The sequence below is a fragment of the Geospiza fortis genome, unplaced genomic scaffold (genome assembly GCF_000277835.1).
Source record: "Geospiza fortis unplaced genomic scaffold, GeoFor_1.0 scaffold40, whole genome shotgun sequence".
Lineage (NCBI taxonomy): Eukaryota > Metazoa > Chordata > Aves > Passeriformes > Thraupidae > Geospiza > Geospiza fortis.
Genome location: NW_005054297.1, coordinates 5,013,024 through 5,035,912, shown reverse-complemented (window position 1 = coordinate 5,035,912; position 22,889 = coordinate 5,013,024). Strand labels below are relative to the sequence as shown.

The window sequence follows — 22,889 nt, the reverse complement described above, 5'->3', positions numbered from 1 at the left end:
AGGAATGAGGGAAGAAAATATTTAAGGTGGAGTGAGTATTATATGTAACTTTCAATTAATTATCAAGTGTTTGTTGATTTCAGCTTAGAACTTGGAGCAGGAAAATAAATTTAAGCTGTAAAGCCATGCTCCAAGTTCTGAATATCATATACTCATTGGACTGTGTTTTATTCTGTTGCCAAGACAAAAAAAGGAATTAAAGCCATAAGTAGGTGTATAGTGTTACTAGCTTACTTGAGCAGCTGCTGCATTTCAGCCATGGGTACATTTGTTCTGTAAGCTTGTATTCTATAAATTACTTCAGGATGCTCCACTCCTGAACTAAATAATGTTCAATATTTACAAACACGGTTTATAACCATAATTTATAAACAGAATTCAGAGAGACATAGATAACACTGAATAGCAAAATGATAGATGAAGTGAGGATGTATAAGATGGGCAAAGCGATACATATATCCATGTATATCACTTTGTATCTATTATTTCCTTGCCTTATTGAAGCATTTGTCAAGGGAGTATCTATAATACCGCTATGCCTATGCTACACTACACTATAGACAACTAATTTTTGTTTTCCTTGGTTGTGTGTCTGAACATGTCAGCATTTATAATGCTATTTTGACAAACATCAAGTGCTGAGGTGTTAAAAGGAAACTTAAATGGAAAAGGAAAAAGGAAGCTTGAAAGGAAACCTGCCAGAGGCTAAAGGTGTTGCTGCTGTGGGTCTTCTCAAAGTTTTTACATACATGCAGGAACATTGTTAATCTACTGTTAAAAAAAACCCCAAAAATTCATACAAATATGTGTCATTTGTTAAAACGGAATTGATTGTGGCAGATGTTGATGTTGCATTGCATGCAAAGTTTTCCACAATTGTTTATCAAGTCAAATTCTCTTCAGTGAGCAAGCTTTATGGCTTTGCAACATGAAAATCTTGATGTGTGTTTTCAACTTCTTTTGTTTAGGTTGATCCATGGAATTGGAAGGTCAGGTGATATTTCTGCAGTACAGCCCAAAGCTGCAGGTTCAAGCCTTTTGAACAAACTTACTAATTCAGTAGTTCTGGATGTTATAAAACTGGCTGGTAGGTGTAAATTTGAAAAATCTCACTTGTTTGTGAAGTTACATCATGGATTCTTCATGTTAATTTCTGACTTGCTTTTTACATGCAGGTGTCCGGACAGTGACCAGTTGCTTTGTGGTTCCCATGGCAACAGGCATGAGTCTGACTCTGTGTTTTTTAACATTGAGGCACAAGAGACCAAAGGCAAAGTACATTATCTGGCCACGTATAGACCAGAAATCTTGCTTTAAATCAATGATAACTGCAGGTAAGAGGGTAACTGATTGATGACACAGTGTGTTCTTCCAACAGATATGAAACTTCCCTCTATCAGAGTGATCAATTCATATCCTTGTAGTAAGATACAAAAAAGGCCTAATGCATGGTAGTTCTGCTTTATTTGTGCACTCCTGATTTCTAACATCTAATTAAAATGTGCATGCTGTCTTCCTAATGCCTTGCAAGATGCAGGTGTGTGCAGTGGTACAGAGGTGGATAAAGGAGTCAAGTGAGAACAATACTAAGGAAGTTACAGTTCGCCGTCAGAGTAAGATGCCTAATCTACTGTCCTTAGAGTTATGTAAAATCAAAGCTCATGGTTCAAATCTCTCTCTCAAATTTATGCAAAAACTTGTGTCCTAGGAATTGTGATCAGAAGGTGACAATCTGTCTGATTTGCACAGTCTTTTCTGTTAGAATCTATTAAAACAATAGTAGCGTGATGTGTTTTTCAAATGTATACCGGAACTAAACCCCCACAATTAGTCAGATTTGTTGAGTTATACTAAGTTCTTGCTTTTTTTGGTCAGGTTTTGAGCCTGTGGTGATAGAAAATGTATTAGAAGGTGATGAGCTACGGACAGACCTCAAAGCAGTGGAGGCCAAAATCAAGGCTCTTGGTGCTGAAAATATCCTTTGCGTGCATTCTACAACATCTTGCTTTGCTCCAAGGGTACCTGACAAGTAAGCAGTCTTTGTAAGAGGTGTGTTATTTGTTACTGTTAAAACAAATAAACATCCTCCCCACCCCCCAAAAACAACAAAACCCAAACAACCCCTCCATGTTTTGACCATCCATCTTCCTAAAATTGCTTCTGCCAACAATTAGTAAAGGTTTTTTAATCCTCTTCCAGAAAAGTATATTAAAAAAGTGAGAATTACACAGAAGACTTTTCTTCTGTTATGTAAGTGAGATTAATGTTGCTCTCTTGTGGTGAAATTCATATCGTTTTCCTCGTGGTTTTCGTACAATTTCATGGAAGTAGTAAAAGTAGTTTCTCATGGAAACATAATCCGGGAAATGTGGCTCCATAGCTAATGCCATTTTTTTGATGTTACTGTTGCCTTTTCTACTCTTCTCCGCAAGCATAGGAAAGAAATGTTATTGACTCAAATGTGGCAAGTAAAAATGTATTTCACTCTCCTCTCCTACCTTAAAAAATCCTCCAGTATTTATCATAGGTTAACCTAGTTGCTAGAGGGAAAGATGGGAGTTAAAACCATATAATTCTGCCAGAATACTATGAACATTGCTTGAAGTTGACTTGCAGATTTATTGGCTAACTTAAATCACAGCTATCAAAACTGAATGGTTGTTTTATAGCTTGGGTAAATGAATCTTCTCCTTATCTGCTTCCTCTTTTTGACATGCTGCTATTGTTTTGTCCTCTACAACTAAGAGATGAATTATTAGGTAGTGGCACTATGTTATAATATACCGCAGATATAGGAAGATTTGAATGTACTTTCTGTTTAAAAGAAACTGTCAACTATTGAAGGCCATAACCTTCATCTTCCTATGGGAAGGAAAACCCTGCCAGCATTTCTGGAGGGTGCAATTTTAAATGTCTCTTTTTAAATATCTGCATTTGTAAGGCTTTATTTAGCTGTGGTGGCCATGTTTTAAAATTTTTTGTAGTTTTATGGCTGCCATACCTATGGCTTTCCTTTGAAGTACTATTTATTTCTATGGGAGTAATTCTCTAGTGTATAAACCCTCTTTCTCGGTATTCTACCTGCTGTTGCTGTAAGGTGTTTGTAAAACTACTGTATTTAAGAGAACCAAAGGGAAAGTGTCCTTTTCAGTTGGTCTGTGTACTTAGCAGAATTCTGTATCTTTTTACTTTCAGTAGTGGAAAAAATAGAACAAAGCTTTCTTTTCATGAACTTCAACAAACAGGAGAGAAAGAAAGGAAGACTAAAGTGGGAGATACTTCTGTATTTGTGACTATTAAGAACCTCAGTAGCCAACTTCTGTTAATGCTTTATTTTTCTGATATGATTAGTAGCATTTTCAATACTGCATTCCAGGCCTTGGAAGCAGGTGCAGGTACATACAGGTGCTGTGCATCATTTGCTTCCCTTGCACACTAATACATTCTCTTCAAACTGTGGCATTCTCATTCTGTATTGCACAATGGATCTAATTGTTCAATAGAATATTTTTAGGGGAAAAAGACTTTTCTGTTTTCAGTACTTGTAGAAGATAGGTTACTGCTACTTTAATTTTCAGCAGGTGAGAAAGATGAACATACATAGCTGTACACCCTCTATGTTTCTGGTTTGGTGAAATTCTGTGCCTGCACTTGACAAGAAGCCTGTAAGAGGGAGACTGTGCTCCTTTGAGTCTCTCTAGAGGGTGAGGAATTGTCTGATTAAGAACCAGCAGGTCAGAAGGCAAAATCTTTGCCCTGCATAATATATTTCCTCAAGTATTCTGTTAATGAGGGGAAGCCACATGAGGAGCAGCTGAGGTCCCTTGGTCTGTTCACTCTGGAGGAGACTGAGGGGAGACTTAGAACTTCTTCACAAGAGAAAGAGAAGGGCAGGCACTGATCTCTTCTGCATGGTGACAGTGACAGGACCCGAGGGAGTGGGCAGAAGCTGAGCTGGGGGAGGTTTAGGTTGGATGTCAGGAAAAGGTTTCTCACCCAGAGGGTGGTTGGGCACTGGCACAGGCTCCCCAGGAAGGGGTCACAGCACCAAGCCCAACAGAGTTCAAGAAGCATTTGGACAATGTTCTCAGGTGCATGGTGGGACTCTTGGGGATTGATTGGGCTGTGCAGGGCCAGGTGTTGGCCTCAATGATCCTTGTGGGTCCCTTCCAACTGAGAATATTTTGTAATTCTGTGTTGATAAATGTGAAAAATTATTGGAAATGCAGCTCCTCACAATTATCTTGACTGTAGAAGATCAATATGTACATTATATTGCTGGTATTTCCTAATTGTAAAGTACTTTTGATTTTTTTAAAGGGTAATATGGTGATGATGATTTCCTAAGAATTTATGTTTGGAAAAATTAATTTGACGCTTGCAGCAGAATTTTGCATTGCAGAACAACACTAGAAAATGTAATAGAAATAGAATGCAAAGGAATGTCACCTCTTGGAAAATGTTTTCATACTCTGTCACACTTTATATGTATGTCAGTAAATTACAGTGAGAGGCTGTACAGGAGGAGATAGAGTAAAAATGCATTGGAAGCAGAGTTTCCTGATTTTTTTTTAAGGTAGTATTACCTTTATCATCACTTTGAATTATTTTATATTGCCTAATTTTTTCAAATAGATTATATTTCTAAAATAGATTCAAAAGTTTGGGGAAAATCGTGAGTAATTTTTTTTAAATATAGCATGATTGGAGTGCTTCAGAAAAGGGTACTGCATATAAGTATGTTTAAAATGCTGAAAGATCTTACTTAAAATGATCAGTGTGCTCACATAAATCTTAATTTGACTGATTAATCAATCCCGGTTGGGCTCACTGTGATTTCAGGGGGTTCTAAAGGCAAGTGAAGAGTAAACAGCTGAACAAATTTTCAATTTGTTGATGTTCATATTCAGACATTTTAGGGCTTTCCATTCCTTTAAAGGATTTATTTTTTTCTTAATCAGTTTATCTCAAGCATGCAAGTGAGATTCCAGCCAAAGGATCAAAATGCTAGTTCTCTGAGATAAAAGGAAACATGTAAAAACTTGCTGTTACAGGATGCTTTTGATTCCCAAGACACTGTTGAAACTACTGTAGACTGTTTTCATGTTGAATAATAGAGAAAAGAAAAAAAGTGACTAGCTAAAGCTATGTACTTAATAGTAAAGCAACAACAAAAAAAGCTTGTATCTAAAGCTTAATGGTTTGGGATATATTAACTGGTATCCAGACAATACTTAAAGTGAAGCAGGAAAAATGTCAGACTAGATCAACAATTTGCAGGATATGTAAAAGCCAATGGAATTTTCATCTTAACTTCTTAGCTTAAGATGACAAATACTGCCTTGAGGTACTAATCAAGAGTTACTTTTCTCATTCTGACTTCCTTGTAGACCTTTCAGTCTTTTCATGGTCTGACTTGTAAGTCAGTAATCATTGCTTCTCTAAATTATGATTTTATGTTCACAGGCTGGAGGAGCTGTCTGTAATTTGTGCTAATTATGACATTCCACATATTGTCAACAATGCATATGGAGTTCAGTCTTCAAAATGTATGCATCTTATCCAGCAGGTAGGAGCTGTGTGTTTCCAATAACATTTTTTAGCAAGTATAAGTAAATTTGTGATTGCGGCAAATTTGATCAAATGCTTCATAGCTTTAAGAATAATCCCATGCATGTCTGATATTTGAACAATTTTCTGGGAAAGCACAACAAACAGAAATAGGATTCAAGCATAATAGTTATTTCTATTATGTGCTTTTTATGTAACCCTAAGTTTATTTAGTTTTTGGTATGTTCATGTGTCTTTATAATGGAAAAATATCCTTAATAAGCTTTCTTAAAATATTTCCTGAAGTTGTTCACTAAAAATGACGTAATGAATTATACTTGAATAGAAATTAAGCCTTCAACGGAATGAGTTACAGATTTTTCATTGAAGGTACAGAATTCTGCAGCAGTGCTTGATAGACATTGCTGTTAAAATATTGTTGGCACAGAGAATGGCTGAGGAAACTGGTTTAAGTTCAGTGTTATGCTCAAAAAAGTTTAATTTCTGCTGCTGTTTAGTTTGAAGAGGATGTTGCTTGGTATCTGAGATCAGTCACGAAACAGAATTCTTGCATTTTTCCTCATTGTATTGTATATGCATTGTTCTTCAATATTCTCTTTTCTGTTATCTATTCAAAAGAATAGGGGGTTATATTTTAATAGGATCCAGAGGATCCTGAACTATTAGTAATGTAAAATATGCTGGTTTTTTCTTTTTTTCTGATTGCTAAGACATTACTAACAGAACACAGACCAGCTTAATGTACAATTGTGAAAGAACATCATGTTGGCATTTCTAAATCTTGAAAGACTGAGGCAATTTATTAAATAGAAAATGGTATATACTTTGTTTGTAATGTACTTAGTACCTGTTTATTGTATTTAACTTGCTCAAGTTTAGTGAGAAACTAACATGCATGAGGCTGTGGATGTGCTGGGTTTTGCTGCATGAAATGTTCTAATGATAAACGTTTCAGACTATAATGCTGCAAATACAATTTTTACTGTGTTTTGATGTTTTTTCTAGACTCAATAGGTTGTTTGTTCCTTGCTTATGCAAATGTATATATTTGAGCTCTGATTTGTTTTACATTTTCTTACAAAATTTATTATTTGTGCTAGAAAATTTTCTGTTTATGAGAAAGTAGTTATTAATGAATGCTTAGGAATATGTGTATGCTGAGCACAGTGTGAATACAACTTGCAAGAGTACCACAGGAAAAAGCTTTTGAGACCATTTCATGTTGTGCTTTTCCTCTGGTGTTCTCCTGTCAATTAAATTAATGGTAGCTGATGGCATTCATGTTCCCAACAAAAAGCTGACAAACTTGGAGTGTTCTGTGCATTAAACTGTCAAAATATAGAACTAATAAATGAGGTTTAGTTGGCTCTGCTTTTTTTCTGTTTGCCACAGGTATTAACTCTGTTTCTACTTCTTACATTTAGTATGTAGTTTTAAAAATACGTGTATTTGCATGTACTTTGATATGTATGGGGGATTTAACCTACTTTTCAGGCTCTCTTATGCTTCATACTTTTTAATTGTACAGTTCACAATTACATTCTACTACAATTGAAGGTGTACTGCAGAATCTACATTTTTTCCTTTGAAAATATGAGTGGTTTGGTATAAGGATGTGGGGAATATCTGCTATAAGAAGGTACTTGAATCTTGATTTTGAAAGCAGCCTTAGAAGGAGTGCTGTAATAAGTCTGTTTGTTTAATGTAAATTTATATGTGTATTGAAAAAACTTTTGCTAATGAAGCATTAACTCATAGCCTTTTATTGTGAGAGTTGTAAAAAGCGTTCAGGATTGAACAGTTTTAACTGTATAATTCCCATTAAATTTTGAGGAGTTTCTTTTTGATTGTTGCTGAAATGGAGCCACACTTAGACTTACAGGAACTAAAATTGATATTTTAACTCACAGCAAAATGGGAATTTGTAAGGTTCTATGTTAGGCAGACAATGGTACTAATAGTAAGCAGTGCTAAAAGAGGTAATACCGTGATTTTTGTTTTGATCACAAATGCAGTATCTGAGAATTTCGGGAATTATATTTATTTTAGCTACACTTTTATATAATTATTATGCTATCACATTTCCCTTTGTTCTAATGTATGCCGTGGACTTTTTTTTTTTTTTTGTCTTTTTTGATAAAGGGTGCTCGAGTTGGCAGAATAGATGCTTTTGTTCAGAGCTTGGACAAAAATTTTATGGTTCCAGTAGGTGGTGCTATCATTGCTGGCTTCAACGAATCCTTCATTCAGGAGATCAGCAAAATGTATCCAGGTAACTAGTTCATGGGCTGATTTCAGCCATACAGAATTGCTGTAGAAAACTTGATTATCAGCTTTCTTTTGCATAAAATTTCTTTTTGCCACTTTAATCTGTATATTGGGGGTGTTTTTTTCAGGAAGAGCATCTGCGTCTCCTTCTTTAGATGTCCTCATTACACTTCTGTCTCTGGGAACCAGTGGCTACAAAAAGTTACTGAAAGAGAGAAAGGTAAGCTTTTTGGCAAGCAGTATTTTCTTGAAGTCAGCTGTTAACAAAGTCTTGTTGCAAAACTGCTTTGTGTAGTAAATCCAGTTTCTGTCTAGAAAGCCATTGAACTTATTCTGAGCCAGAGCTCTGAATCTGGAAAGTCAGTATGATACAATTACTTCTTGTCTAAATGGTGCTCGTGAGTAAGCATGATTTCCATGTTGTTGTTTGTTCAGTCCAGGAGGCTAAACGGACGGCCTGTACTACCTTGCACAGTATTCATGTTTGTTGCTCCTAAATGTGACTAATATAGTAGGATTTTGTCCACACAAACTTAAGTGTAGAAATACTGTACTGTTTTATCATGGTCACACTGCTTCCAGGACAGGAGATTGGACACTCAGAGTAACCCCGAGTCTGTGCTCTTCCTCTTTTGTCCCTATTGTGCCTTTGTGCTATGATAGTGCTTAATTAAATGTTTGTGTGCCACATTCTCTGGAGAATCACAGTTTCTGGTTGGGTTATAAATACTGTGCATTGCCACAAAAAGAGAAGAATATTGTTGTTTTAGTTATTAATCTAAACACACAGCTTAGTTTCTTCTCTGCTTTTCACAGACTATAGGTTTTAAGTTGGGTATAATTGCACTGCACAAAAATCCAGTGCATGTCAGGTTGGAAATTGTATATCTTGAGTTATCCTTAATTCTGGAATTAATAAGCCTGATTTTTCTATCTTTATATAGTAATGCAGAAGATTCTTTTCATAGAGTCTTCATATAAGGAAATGCTGTGAATTAAGTACTAATAAATTAATAATTTTAAGCTGTGCATTATCTGTTTCATTATTTTATTTGAAAACTACGTTCCAGTTGTTTTGTGCTGACAGGTTGCTGCTGTCTCTGATTATGTGGCAGAGCAGTAGTTTTGTGTGTGAAATAAGCTGTGACTTATTTCTAGCTGCTTATAGAGGCATCCATAAACTCTGTATTGGAACTAAGGTCTCATAGGAATAGCTAGACTATAGAAAACCAACCCAGCTTAGCAGCCTTACAATGACTAAGAAGTGATCTGTGCAACTAAAGTGAAACCAGCTTGTGAAACACTGAAAGCAGTTACTTTTCTCTCTACTGCAACATTTTATTCTGGACTGTTGTATGTATTGTGATTTATGTTTTGTGTCTTCATTAAAAGCAAATTGTATTTTTTCCCCTTTACTCTTATGTCCAGAAGAATCTCAAGTAAATTTATTGCTTTCTATGAAGCTGATTTTATTGTTAGATTTCTACCAGTAGCTGATGTATAAAGGGCATGAGAAATATTGTCCGAGTCATAAATAATAATTCTTTCATAAATGTCTTAATGAATAGCTGTACACTTTGAGTCATCTAATTTTCTTGGAAGTAGAATTCTAAAGTGAATACAGTATTATATTTTTACAACTTCAGGTCTTTTTATTTCAAATGTGAATATACTCTATAAACAGAGCCTTATATATGGCATAAATATGTTTCTTTTATTGGATTTGCTGTAGAAAGAGAAACATTTTTGCTTAAATCTGTTTGTTCCTGAATTGTAAAAGTGCAATAGTGGTAGTTTATTGCCTGTGCTCTGAGGAAGCAGAGGCAGAGAGCTATTAAGCTTCCAGCAGGAACTATTTATAGCTTGACATTGAGTACTCCTTTCTATATTGGTGCAGCTGCACCAACTCACACAAAAAAAAAATCAGCTATAAAAAACTTCAGGTATCTTTTTTTCCTTTCTCTTTTTACCTGATCCTGATTCGTATGGGTGTTACTTCAGGTTATTTGAGCTTAGGCCAGAAAGACCAGAATATTACTGAGAAGAGATTAGTCTCACACAAACAACAAAATAATCTGCCCAGTTTTTATTTTACACAGATTAGCTATTTAATAGAGGAAGGGATGTACATGGAGTGAGATTTTTTTGACAAGCTGGGAGTTGTGGAGTGTGCAATTGTCCAAGAGTGTGAGATTATATGTAGTGATATGAAGAAGTACTGACTTTTCAGAATTCCTTTTTATATGTTTATGTGATGGTTATAACAGTGGTTTTCTGATCTCAGTAGGCGATTCTAGGTCCTTCTGCAGTGCAGATAACAGCTGGTCCATAGTCAAATTTGTTAATATCTTTGCTCTTAAAGAACTTTATGTAAAGGCTGTATTTTTTTAGCAACTTTTGATGCCTCAGTACAGGTTATGTTATGTCCTGTATTTTACATTTCTAGATCATAAAAGTTGCTATTTTCATATATGTATGTATGTGCCTAAACCAGTGAAGTAAATATAGTTGTTGCACTGTGTAATGGCATAAGCAGGCTTAGTTATCATCTTAAATTTCATGGAGAACAAGAGCCCTGCGTTCAGGCTTTGCATTCAGAACCCTACAGGCCAGGTTTAATACCTGCTATTATCCAATATGGTCCTTCTAATCCACTTAACTAATTATTATACCGGTATTATTGAAGAGGTGATGGTTTTGTTTACAGCAGTTATGGATTTCCTCATTAGACTTAACAATCAAGATAATTCTCATTTTCTTAAATGCATTTCTGTGTTACTGTGGGATGTGATAGAGCTTTTTATATTGGTATCCATCTGTCTGCATACTTGGAAAGTAAAACTGGAGTTATTTTTATGTCCTTATGGAGTATGTATCTAAAATATTTAAAATCATACCGAGTGGGAGGAAATCATTTGGGTTTTACAATTCAGTATAATACTGGGTTTATGTTTCATGAGTTATCATTGATGTAGTTGTTTTGATTGGAATAAATTATTTGCATAGTTCAGTGTGAGTTTGTATTGCTGCTCTACTTACAATGGAAGAAGAGGAAAGACATTTATTGAGGGACATTAAAAATGTTAAAAAATCAGCTCTTCTCAAAGCAAGATAGATATTTGTTACTCCTCTTTTTTTTTTCCTGGTTGGCTTGTTACACTGTAGTATGTCAAATATGAGAATATTGGAGGATTTTCCTCACGTGAGGTATATGTAACCATATTCAAGTTTTAGAGTAGCTGGAGGCAAATTAGTTTAAATTAACTGTTTTAAATTGTGTGTAATTAAACAAGTGCCAAGCACAAATGGAAATTTCAGAGAGGCCTCCATACTTAAAACCTGTGTTGAAGTGTGGGTTACAGAGTCTGAACTCAAGGTCTCACAAGTGCTGAAGAGAAAATGTGTTGATTGCTGTTGTTGAGAAAGACCTTTAAAAAATGTGAATGTTAGGGTTACCAAATCAGATTGGCAAGGCTTACTGGGCACTTTGTTAGATACTGATGATACAAAGATTTCAAGGTTCTGTAATTAATTTCATGTTTTTAAAACTTTCTAGTGTAAATCCATAACAAAAATTCTTGCAGTGCAAGAGAATCTGCCTAGGAGGGTGTGTAGTATATGCAGGTGTCACACACATACACATAGTTTGTCATGTGTTGGGCTGCATTTCAAGAAACTGAGCCTCATCTGGGTTCTCATCTGCTGGCAGCTGTCCATGCTCAACCCTGCAGCTCCTCTGCTGGGCAGGGTGGGGCACCAGGGGCTCTGGTCAGATCACAGCTCAGGAGCAGGAGCTGTGATGGCTGCATTACAAAACAGCTGCTGCTGCAAAGGTGGGACCAGATCAGTCTCAGGCAAGTGTAGGAGAGCTGGCAGTCTGTGTGGAGGGTGAAGAGGCTGTAAAATGATTCCTGTGCAGTGTCTTCCTCTGCATCGTCCCCAGCTCTGTGACCGTTCCCTGAGGACAGCTCTTCTTTTCAGGTGACAGTGACACAGGGAGGAAGGCAGAGCATTACAGACTCAGGGTGTAAGCAAGCTGGGTGCTTAGAGCCAGCTGGGATAGTTTCAGCTCTGCACAAAAACTTTCCTGGCCTTCATCCATTGCCTCTTTGTCAGCTGGTATGGGACTGATGGCTTACTCAGTACTTCCATCTTCTTTTTCTCTGGAGTTACAGGCTGTTTCCTTACTTGTTTCCCTCCTGTTATTTTGTTTGCAAGAACAGTGCCTATCACAATGGAGCAACAAATGAAGAGCCACCTTACTAGTGTAGGTTCTATTAAAAATCATTTTATACTAAGTAGTAAATTTTATAGGAAATATAGTAGTACGATTCAGATATTTTTAATGATTGTTACAACACTTCTTGAAAATATTTTTGTATATGTATGTGAAAGTAGACTGTTTGATCCAAACAGTCTACTTTCTACAGTTGAGTTATTTGGCCTGTTTGATGCAGACAGTGTTGTTGACTTGTTCTTTGTTTTTTAAGGTGTTTTGTTGGCTTAGGTGCTCAAAGAACCAGAAGTGAAAGACACTTCCACATAGTTTAGCATTCATTTGTCTAGCCTAATGAGGTTTTGTGATAAGTTTCTAAGGTAAAGGAGTGAATTAATAATGAAACTTAACTGACATTTAGTGCTTGAGTTGTTCAGTATAACTTCAGCATAATATTTGGCTTCTTTGGAGAAAACTTGAGTGCCTGCTACAGAAAATCTATTATGTAGGAGCTCAATTATATATAATTGCTTAGGGTGCTTATAAATTTTCCATATATGAGAAATATTTTATAATGGAGGTTGGTTATAGATTTGACCTCACAAAAATATTGCTTTAATCCTTTTTTTTGGAAAGGCAGTTAATTTATTTTGCAACAAACTTCTGAAACTATAAAATGTCTAGAGGGCTTCCAATGGAAAGATGCAAAATAGTGTTCATAAAAACAAGAAACTTTGAATTTGTGTTCATGTAACTTTAGTCAAACTGATGAAAATACATACTTGGGGTTTTTTGCTATCTTTCCATTATCCTTTGTTTTAACGAATTCCTGTGTATGTAAGGGCTCATCTAGTAACCTAATTTCATTGAATAGATTTAATTAAATTTAACAAATTTATGCAGAGGGTAGCTTTTTATACCAACTTTCAGTAATACTTCCAGTATTCCTTTCAGCAGTCCTTTCAGTAATACTATAAGAGACGTGTCAGAGAATTTCCTAGATAAAACACACAAAAATTGTTTGGAAATTGGTCTTGTTCCAGTATATTTTTTTTCTCAGTACTAATTTCAGCAATAATATCTCCAGAGAATTTATATGTGAATTTATCTCACAATTTATGTGTATTTCTACAATATTTTGCTTCAGTTTTAGAAGTGAATAGCCAGCAGAGGGAGCACAAATTAATTTATTATTTGTATTCCAAAATAAATACTAATAAAAGGCTAGTATATTAGTGATGCTTATTATGGAAAGTAACAAATTAATAATGTGCTTATATACAGTGAGGGACCAGAGGAAAGGCAGAAGTGTCTGAACATTTGAAACATGACTATTTTTCAGCTTCTGTGAGTGAACCGCAAATAAACTCTGTATTAAAACCATAAAATCATTTGATTTATGAGAAATAAGTATGATTTTTCACAGATTTCAAGTTCTGATAATTAGACGTAGTTACCTCCCAATTTTTTGGGATTTTTTCAAGTATTACAGAAGCTTTATGTTTTTGTGGATAGTTGTGTCAATAGCCTAATTCATTTAGACAGTAAGAGGGTATTTTTTTCTCTCCATCTGTATTTGTTCTGTGATATTAGGAAGTACAGGTGGGGAGCTGTATTCATTTAGTTGCTCATGAAGGGAGGCGAGGTTTCCTGCAGTGGTTCAAGAAAAGCAGCTGTAACATTCTTCTAACTTAGGTACCACAAACCTCATTTGGTTTCATAAGACCTTGGGGAGGTTCTGTTCAAAAGCATAATTTTGTTCACAAGCTGTAATTTATATCTGTCAGAGTCCATAGGTCAAAGCAGGATACTGCTCTACAAACAGAAGAGGTAATTCTATTTAAAGAATGAAAAATCACTTGTCAGGTCCAGAAATTGATGAGGATGCTTAAACAGGCAGTCACACTGAAGCAGATAAGCAGGACAATTTTTATGGCCTCAAAGAGAAGCCTGGTGTTTAATATCTTTTAAAAGGGCTACCCAGTGTCTGTATGCTTTTGCTAGTTTTTATGAGAGACTAAGCATTAAAAAGGATGGGAAAAAACACTAAAGCTTACAATAAGAATGGTGTTTATTCTCACTCTGCCCATAAGTGTTTTGAGCTGATATCTGAAGAGGAATATATTAAACTGAGGAAGAGCATGAGCAATTATCATAGCTTATTACAGGGGAAGAGGGAGGATATAAAATACAGATGAAGTAAGAGAAACAGCCTTTTATGTGCAGTGTGGCTTGTATCTGTGCCAAAGTATTTATGAATCTCAGTCTTATGACACTTTCACAGTAAAGGTGCAATCCAATTAAATGAGAGCAGAAATTCAGATATTTCCATTCTTATAGTCAGCTTGAACATGAGTGAAGTCCTAGGAAAAGGAGAGACTGCTCAACAGAGCTGAGTATTCAGGAGAGTGTATATTGTGTGAAACAAAATACAGTCCAATGTGTACTTATGGCCTCTTTAAGAGACTGGATTTTTATGCTCATACAGAAAAAGAAATCTCTGCACTAGGGGGAAATGTGATTGTGTGATACATGGTAGCAAGATATACTGCTTTCAGTCTGGAATTTATTAAAGGAGAGAAGACAAAGTAAGGAGCAATTTGCCAAAACGTGGCCATCTGTGATGGCAGCAGTTCATCCTCAGTGGTTTAGGGGGCTAGGGCATGGGGAGGCTCTTGAAAAGTAGTGTGGGGTAAGACCTGCTGTGCAGTGGGAATCTCTTCAAGATTTTTTACCTCCCTAGGTTTCAGGGCCGCAGAGAGAATGAATGATATCCCAAGCATATATATTAGACCAGATAGAGACTTTTGTATCAGCTCGAGAGATAAGAACAGTGCTCAGGAAATGGAGCTGTTCCTTTATAGAATTATTTCAGAGAATTGTCTGATCCACTTACTTGGTACACATGAAAAGAGAATCAACTGAGCACCTGCAGGATGTAAAGGAGACATAACAGTTTTGTGAAATAGGTGCTATTTTCTCTGTTTGATAGTTAATAACAAAAATATTGCATCTTTTTTTCAGGAGATGTTTTCATATCTTTCAAGTGAGCTGAAGAAGCTGGCAGATAACCACAATGAGAGACTGTTAGACACCCCACATAATCCCATTTCCTTAGGTAATTGTTGGGGTTTTAACTTTAAAAAAAATCTAGTATACTGTGGATTCATAATGCATTTCCACATACCATTCATATATATTAAACATCACTACACTCTACTCAATTGAATAATAATTCAATAAGGTTACTAAAAAGGTTATCTACTATAAAAGTAGTGTAGCAGCTTGGACCCATTATTTTGCTCCTGTCCAACAAATTCATTTGACAGAAATGAATTGAAGACAGTCTGAAGAAGTTAGCTTACAGTAATACTTCATAAAAATTAGATTTAAAAACAAATTAGGGTATAATTACTCATCGTCTTAGTGTTGTAAAATAAATTATGGAATTCCTACTCAGGGTATTTGTTTTAACCAAAAATTCTGCTGAACACCAAAATAATAATTCTCACGTGTGCAGAATCTGCATACAGTCTAACCAAGAAGTAATCTATGACAGCTTGTGGAAAAATTAAAAATTATATGTAGGGTTTATTTTTTTTTTCTTCGTATGTGAACACAAATATGTGACTAGATTCTTGCTGTTGGAAAGCAACTTGTCATTTGTGGTAGTTCTTTGGAGAAAAAGTAGCTTTGTAGCAGTTTTAACCTGAACTTATGTTACTTTAGCCATGTCACTGAAGACTCTAGATGAAACTAATGATGCTGCTGTTACCCAGCTTGGATCTATGCTTTTCACAAGACAAGTTTCTGGAGCAAGGTAAAGATATTATGAATTTAAAAGACTGGGGGAGTGGGGGGGTGTATTAGCATATATTGTAGGAAATCTTGTGAAGTGTTTTATATCAATTGTGTCATGATTACAGAAGGCAGTCTAACGAGTTAGAGACTAATCCCCCTTTGTCATCACTGTTATGGAGCAGTAATGTCTCCCTGCCTGAGTTGGCAGTGAGGCTTTCTATGTCTACTTTGGTATCCTAAATAGATAATCTATGCCCATTTAATTTAGTGTCATTATTCCCTAGTACCCCTTGATTTCATTTAGTTTCCAGATGTTGTCTGATTTTACAGTATAGGTGTAAGCTACAATGGAGGATCTTTGTTTTGTTTATTGCAGCACAAATATGGTTATGCTGGATGTCAAGGGAATAAGCTTTTGATATCCTACACAGCTTTTTGTCAAATGGAAAAAAATTCTGCTTTCTGGAACTAATTGTGTTTAAAAAAATTTAAAATTAAAAATCTATAACCTGAGCCAGTCTGGGCTGAATTTATTCTTAGAGACACTGTTAAAATGAAATGCAAGCCAAATAATCTTTAATGATTTTGGTTTAAACCTTTTAGAAGAAGAGAATGATTTAAAATTTGTTTTGGCAGCATTCCTTAATCTGCATATTACTGCTGCCATGCTGACTTCTGCCACAGACTTAATGTTATTTTTTTGTAGCAGAGCTGAATGTTTCCACATCAGAAGGTATGCTTCATTAGCCTGGATTATTCCACTTCCTGCACAGATGAATGACAGTAAATCTATATGTACTGTGGTTAGATGCTCTTTTTAATTTGCCTGCCCTAACCTTGGCTGGTCATGTAATTTTAACAGTCTTTGGCTGAAATTGTTTGAGTTTCAACTTTTGAAGTTAAAACTTCAGAATTCTTTCCCTGATGTGAAGGCTTCAGGTTTTCCCTTTTGTTACATAAGTAATTATTTTGTAATATATGCTGTTTGACCTGGCATTTCAACAGATTTTAAGTTATGCTGGTATTGAGGATCAGTGGTAGGAATAGCAACTCCCTACTTCAATAGGAACTTGTGTAATTGTGTTCAACCTAGAGTACCACATAAAATGTCAAGGCATCTTTAACTGAATTGTGACTTTGTTTGTTTGTTTGTTTGTTTCAGGGTTGTTCCCTGTGGGTCTGTACAAACTGTGAATAACTACACTTTTAAAGGCTTTATGTCACATACAAATGACTATCCTTGTGCTTACCTCAATGCTGCCTCAGCAATTGGAATTAAAAAGCAAGATGTAGATGTATTCCTGAAAAGACTTGACAAGTGTTTGAAAACTTTTAGAAAAGAAGCAAAGCAAGAAAAAAGTATAAATGAAATCAGTGATGCTAACGCAGCCACAGAACAACTTGAAGACTAGGAGATACAGATTTGGTAACACAGGAAGATAAGGTTTTGTCTGAAGTATGTCAGGTTTGTATTGGGCTAGGACTATGCATCTGCATTGCAGAAATTTATTCTTGATCTTATGTTCTTTTTATTGAAAACAATAATAAAAAATTGGATGGAATTCAGCTTTAAGAAAGTAGGTGATACTCTCTCCAAGAACAAGGGACCAGACACAAGTTTTTTGCTATGTATGAGATGCACTTAATATCTGCCAAAGTAAAGCTTTATGTTCAAAGACTTACAGTTTGCCTTTCAGTCTGTGTGTGGCTATTTGGACAGTGTTTACCAAATCACTGTATGTTTATTCACATGTTTTTGTTTTATAGTATTGTCTGTGGCAATGACTGAATTCCCTCCTAGATATAGACCATCCAAGCAACATTTCTCTGCTCTCAAAATACTTTGTTTTTCATCAATGAATTTGTCACTTTTAATTTCTTTTCAATGATTTATCCAAATGTTGGGATAGCACTTACTAAATACAGTGTTCAGACTGCATGGGTAAATGACAGAGTTGGAATAATAATGTTTTTCAGGTGTTCTCACCTGTCATGAACTACCTAGAACTAGTCAGCCTCCAGGGGCAAAGAGGAACCTAAAGTACCTCATATCCTGTCAGTACTCAGCTCTTGAAAACATTTGCAGCATAATTCAGCAGCCCAAAGGAGCTTTAATACTGAATGTCAGGGGTTGTGAAGTTGTGAAGAGGTACAGTCACTGGGGGGGTTTGGCTTTGTGTTTTTTTTTATTTTCGTTCTGATTTGATAAAGTGATCAGATCAAAAACTCACTAGAAATGAGGAATACCATATAGGAGTAATGCAGTTTTAAGAGCCAGTGAGACCTGAGAGTATTTTGGCATTTTTAGACCACTGTTGTTGAAATAGATATCCTTCCATTTTTGTAGTGTCTCTTGCCATTGGCACTGTTGCTTCTGTGAATCTGTGCAGTTGCTGATTTGAATTCATTAAGCAAACAATAGATTCAGAGTGTGTTCCTCAGACAAAGGTTCCATATCACTGGAGTGACAGTGCTGCAGGTTGCAAAATGTGTAGTTATTCTTAAATGTGGTTACTACATTGTACATAGCTTCTACGTAATTTACTGTTCAAAGTAAGCATCAAGTTCAAAGACATTTTCTTTGTCTGTCTGTAATGTAGTGTTGTTCAGGATACCACCATTAATGAGTTCTAAGTGTCAGGAAATGTTTTAGTTACTTTGTTGAGTGGGATCTGAGACATGTATCCTTCAGAGCCCTCTGTAAATCGCTTTATCAAAACAGTGATGCTTTTGAGAGTTTGTCTGTCCAGCACATTCAAATGAATTCATGCAAGAGGTGATGCTAGTATGTGGGAGTTAATAATGTGCTAATCATCATGAAAGTGCTCTCACTTAATGAGGTCCCTTGTATCTTCAGCTTAAGTTGAACTGCTGCTTCCGCATTGTTATTGCTGGAGTTACACATGAGATTGATTAAAGCTTGTGCAGGTACAGCTCCCCAGGCTGCAGTCACCATTGTTGTTTGCTGTACAAACATATCCTTGGAGACATGTCAGGTAACTTGGCCTCTGAGCCCTTGTGGCTGTAAGGAGATGTAAATAGCTTGTCTTTTCTTTCTCCCTCTTTCTTTCCCCTCCCTCCCTCACTCCCCCCACCCCTTTTTTTTATGAGAACATGCTGTACCTCAGTTTTTCTAGTCAAAACTTCCACAAACCTTGGAGCCACATCTCTGCAGCTTACTGCCTCAGTATTCTGTATATTGGAGCAGCCAGTGAAAACCACCAGGCCTTACTGATACCTTTCTTCCTGGTTTTTGATATTGCCTGAATGAGTATAAGTTATTGATTTAGATGACCAGTCACAGAATGTGAATGTTAGCACTATTAATACAAGAGTTTAGGGAGATGTGTGATAGTAGCTAAAATAAGCATTTTGATGAGTAGTATTCTGATTCTGAATAAAGAAAATAGCATTTGACTTATCTGAGAGGAAGACATTTCTGCCTTTTTTGGTCTCATAATTTATTGTCTGCTGAAAGTAATTCAGTCACTTCTAACACAGATTGAACTGCTTCCTCGATTAATGTTTTTTTCTGTCTTTGAAATGTTTCCCATTTGCAAAGCTGAAAATTTCAACAAGGCTCTGAACAAGAGTTCATAAAGCTAAATAGTTTTTGGTTTTTACTTCTTAAACCTTTTTTATTTGAAAAAAAAGGTGATTGCTTTAATTGAAAACAAATACAACATTTAATTTGTGTCATTCAAGTTCTTCACAGATCTTAGGGAAGCCACCTGAAGTGAGAAAATCTAAAATATTTTGAGAAATGTGTCCCACCACAATGTAAGAACTCTTAAACTAAATATTCATGTTATATTGCTTTGGTAAGCTTTTGTCCCGGTTTTCAGTTTTGTTTGCTTGCTTTATCCCCATAAATGTCTTCAGTTTTAATTAATTAATTAATATTAAATTTTTAGAGACAGAACCATTCTATAATGTCACATAAGTGTAAAGAAATTTTAAGTAATTCAAATGGCAGTATCCTTCCAAGTAAGTGGAGAAGACATGGTTCTTTACAGTGTATTTGAAGCAGGAGATTCAGTAGAGGATAAAAAGTATTTTTCAAGTGAAGGTATAAATTTCTTAGTCTCTGTTCAGTAATGTCTATAATAAAGTAACATGTACTGGAGCACTGGAGCATGTACCCATGAGCAGAGGTTGCATTTCCTTTGTGTAACAGTTACAGGGAGATTTCATGGCTATGGCAGCTCTTGCCCACTAAAAGCAGTCCTGTGAAAGATGGCAGTGGCTAAACTGTGCAGTGTAAAACAAATAACAAATACATTAGCAGTATTTGCCTTCTATGAGGATCTCTCCAAGATTGTACAGTGAAGTAGAAAAGCTTCTTAATTAAGTTGCAGCCCTTTTTCTAATATCTACATACACACATCACTAAAGGCTTTCACGTGGCTCAAAAATCTGTAAGAGCCAACTTGCTGCCTCCAGCTTCTACATTATGAGGGAGACATCTGGGAAGGCTGCCTGGGCTCCAGAACATACTCAGGGCTCATAGAGCACGAATCCTTAGTAGAAACACCAAGAGATGCCCATTTAGTAAGGCTGTCTCACAGCTACTATTTATGTGTCTACCTAGGTCACAGCATGTAGCTTGGGTGTAAGGGTAGGCAGGGACCGCTCAGGTTGCTGCAGTCTGAATCACCAAAGTCACTTTCCCCCCTTAAACAGGGCCTGCAACTGTTGTGTGAGATGCTTTTCTTTCCCTCTGATACTGAATCTTGGACTATCTGGATCTATACAGGTGGAAGAAATGAGGGAGCAGATGGCTCTGCCTTATAAAAATAGCACTGGGATAATAGAGTGCAAGTGAATTGACACTGAATGACCCATCTCACAGGCCCACTCTTAGTTTACTTTTTTTTTGTAGTATCTGAGATAATCAACAAAACAAAGGACTTGGAGCAATAATATTGCCTATTTGTGCTTTGCTCGTAACAATTGCCTAAGATACAAAGCAAATAAAATCTACCAGATGCAGCAAATTCTCTTGAGCCTAAGAAAGCAAAATTGTAATGTTGCAAATGTAAATGCTGGCATTGCAGCTTAATACACATATAAACCGAGCAATCTATATTGTGTGATCATCATTTTTTAAGAAAGGCTGCAGCCCAGAGACTAGCAAATGTTCTCATCTGCAGTGTATCAGCAGTTCTCAGTCTTCAGCTGCTGTACAGATAATAATTCTAATTGAAGAATCATTACATGGATCCATATGTGAATGATAGATGGGCTACAGCCTTTTGTTCATGATACTTTAAAAACTGAGTTGCTGCTTTTACTTTTATAAGGGGAGATTAGATTGCCTCCCCCCCTTTTTTTAATGCAACATTTTAATCATCCTGGTCTGACAGGATTTGGAATCTGAAGGGAAAACAATTTCTATAGCTGACAATTTTTTTAAACAATAGCTATTTAAAGCCTTGAATTGGTTACAAAGTGACACTCCACAGAGAACCTTTGTTCAAATGTTTTTAATTCTGAAACTAGTGCTTGAAAAATTGTGTTCCATGTGCTCTGTAATAATTGTTTTTCATACATTATATTTTTTTTCCCCTCAAAGATAACAGCACACACTTTAGTGCAGTTTAATAATCCTTTTAAAAAACCATAGTTAAAGAGGCATTTGCTCCATTACTCATCAAGCATCTGTTGTATCAAAGAAATGGTAATATATTTATCTTGATGGATAAGCTTCAGTGTTCTGGACCAAGTTCAGTGTAACTGACCAAGCTTTCAATACTCCTTTGGGGATCCTAAAGTCAAGTTCACGGTCTAATTAAGATGGGTGTGATAATTATATCTGCTGCTGAACAGGAGTCTTTCATCAAACTGCATTTCAACTAAATTCAAAGTGGATCCAGTTCAGAAACTGATTTCTTAATGTGGATGGTGAAATTTAATTTGCCTTTAGATCCTGTATTCTAATCCAGGCAGAATTATAACTGTTTGATTTTTAACATAACATGAACAGAAAGAATCAGGGGTTTCAGCTGGGTGCTACCATTCCTATTACTTGTTCTCAAAGGGCTACAAATATTAGGCAGCTGTCTTACATCTGTGCTATTTGGAGGGTGGCATTGGTCATGTACATGTACAATGACAGCAGCAGGGGTGTGTGAGTGTTATTGATCTTCTTCTGGCACCCTAAGAACATACCACTTGGGAATTCAAGATGAACACGTAGCATTACTCCTGATCTGTTTTCTCCAAAAACTCTTTCTGAGGTAAATTTCTTGTGATTGAAGTGTACCAGAGGAGCACATGGCCAAAATGCAGGAAAACAGAGCAAGGTCTCCAACATTTTGAAGCTTTCTATGTTGGTTATATGTGTTTGGCTCTTGTGATGTATAAAGCTCATATTGCTATGGAAACTCATGTAAAGAATGTTTGCAGCCATTCTTGTCCCTTACCTGAACTATTTCTGAGCTACCTCTGAGGCACTGGGACAAGGTGCACTGCTGCAGCACTGCAGATGGTGGGTCAGGGGCGCAGCCCTGAGCTCTGGCTGCAGGAGAATTCAGTGTCCAGTCGGGGAAAGCATTCCTGATTTCCTTTGATATTGGGCTGCCAAGCACATGGGAAGTAGAACTAGTTTGCAGACACAGCTACTGTTGAGGAGTTAAACCTGCAACTTTTTGGAGTCTGAAGAACAGAAGGGAAAAGAGCTTAGTTCGGTCTACAATATGTCAAATTGAGAAATGTAGCTGTTGAGGGAAAATAATATGTCTGTAATTTTCTATAGAAATGTCTTTTAAAAAAATTGCAACATACTGTATAAATTCTTTATTAAATACAGATCTGCTTACTACTCATTGTTTTCTTGTGGCTTCTGATTCCATACAGCATCTATTTCAATAGTGGTAGAGGAATTGCAAATAGCTTAGTGGGTGGAGAGGCTTGGGATACAGTAAAGACACATATTTAAATGGAAGATGAGGAAAGTGTCTAGAAAGTTCATAAAAATAGAAATAGCCTGAAATGCTTGCTGTGCAGTTGAGGAGGTGTTGAGTTTCCAGGA

The 22,889-nt window shown here is 36.1% G+C and overlaps 1 protein-coding gene across 1 annotated transcript in view; it reads left to right on the top strand.

Moving 5' to 3' along the window:
- SEPSECS (Sep (O-phosphoserine) tRNA:Sec (selenocysteine) tRNA synthase) overlaps positions 1-22,679 on the top strand; it is a 25,298-nt gene extending 2,619 nt beyond the window's left edge. The window contains exons 3-11 of the mRNA XM_005415439.2: positions 969-1,087; positions 1,176-1,334; positions 1,876-2,029; positions 5,467-5,569; positions 7,714-7,843; positions 7,968-8,059; positions 15,080-15,173; positions 15,785-15,875; positions 17,019-22,679. Coding sequence (XP_005415496.1) covers positions 969-1,087; positions 1,176-1,334; positions 1,876-2,029; positions 5,467-5,569; positions 7,714-7,843; positions 7,968-8,059; positions 15,080-15,173; positions 15,785-15,875; positions 17,019-17,268 — 1,192 coding nt within the window. The 3' untranslated portion in view covers positions 17,269-22,679. The remainder of the gene's footprint in view (positions 1-968; positions 1,088-1,175; positions 1,335-1,875; positions 2,030-5,466; positions 5,570-7,713; positions 7,844-7,967; positions 8,060-15,079; positions 15,174-15,784; positions 15,876-17,018) is intronic.
- Positions 22,680-22,889: the final 210 nt, after the last annotated feature.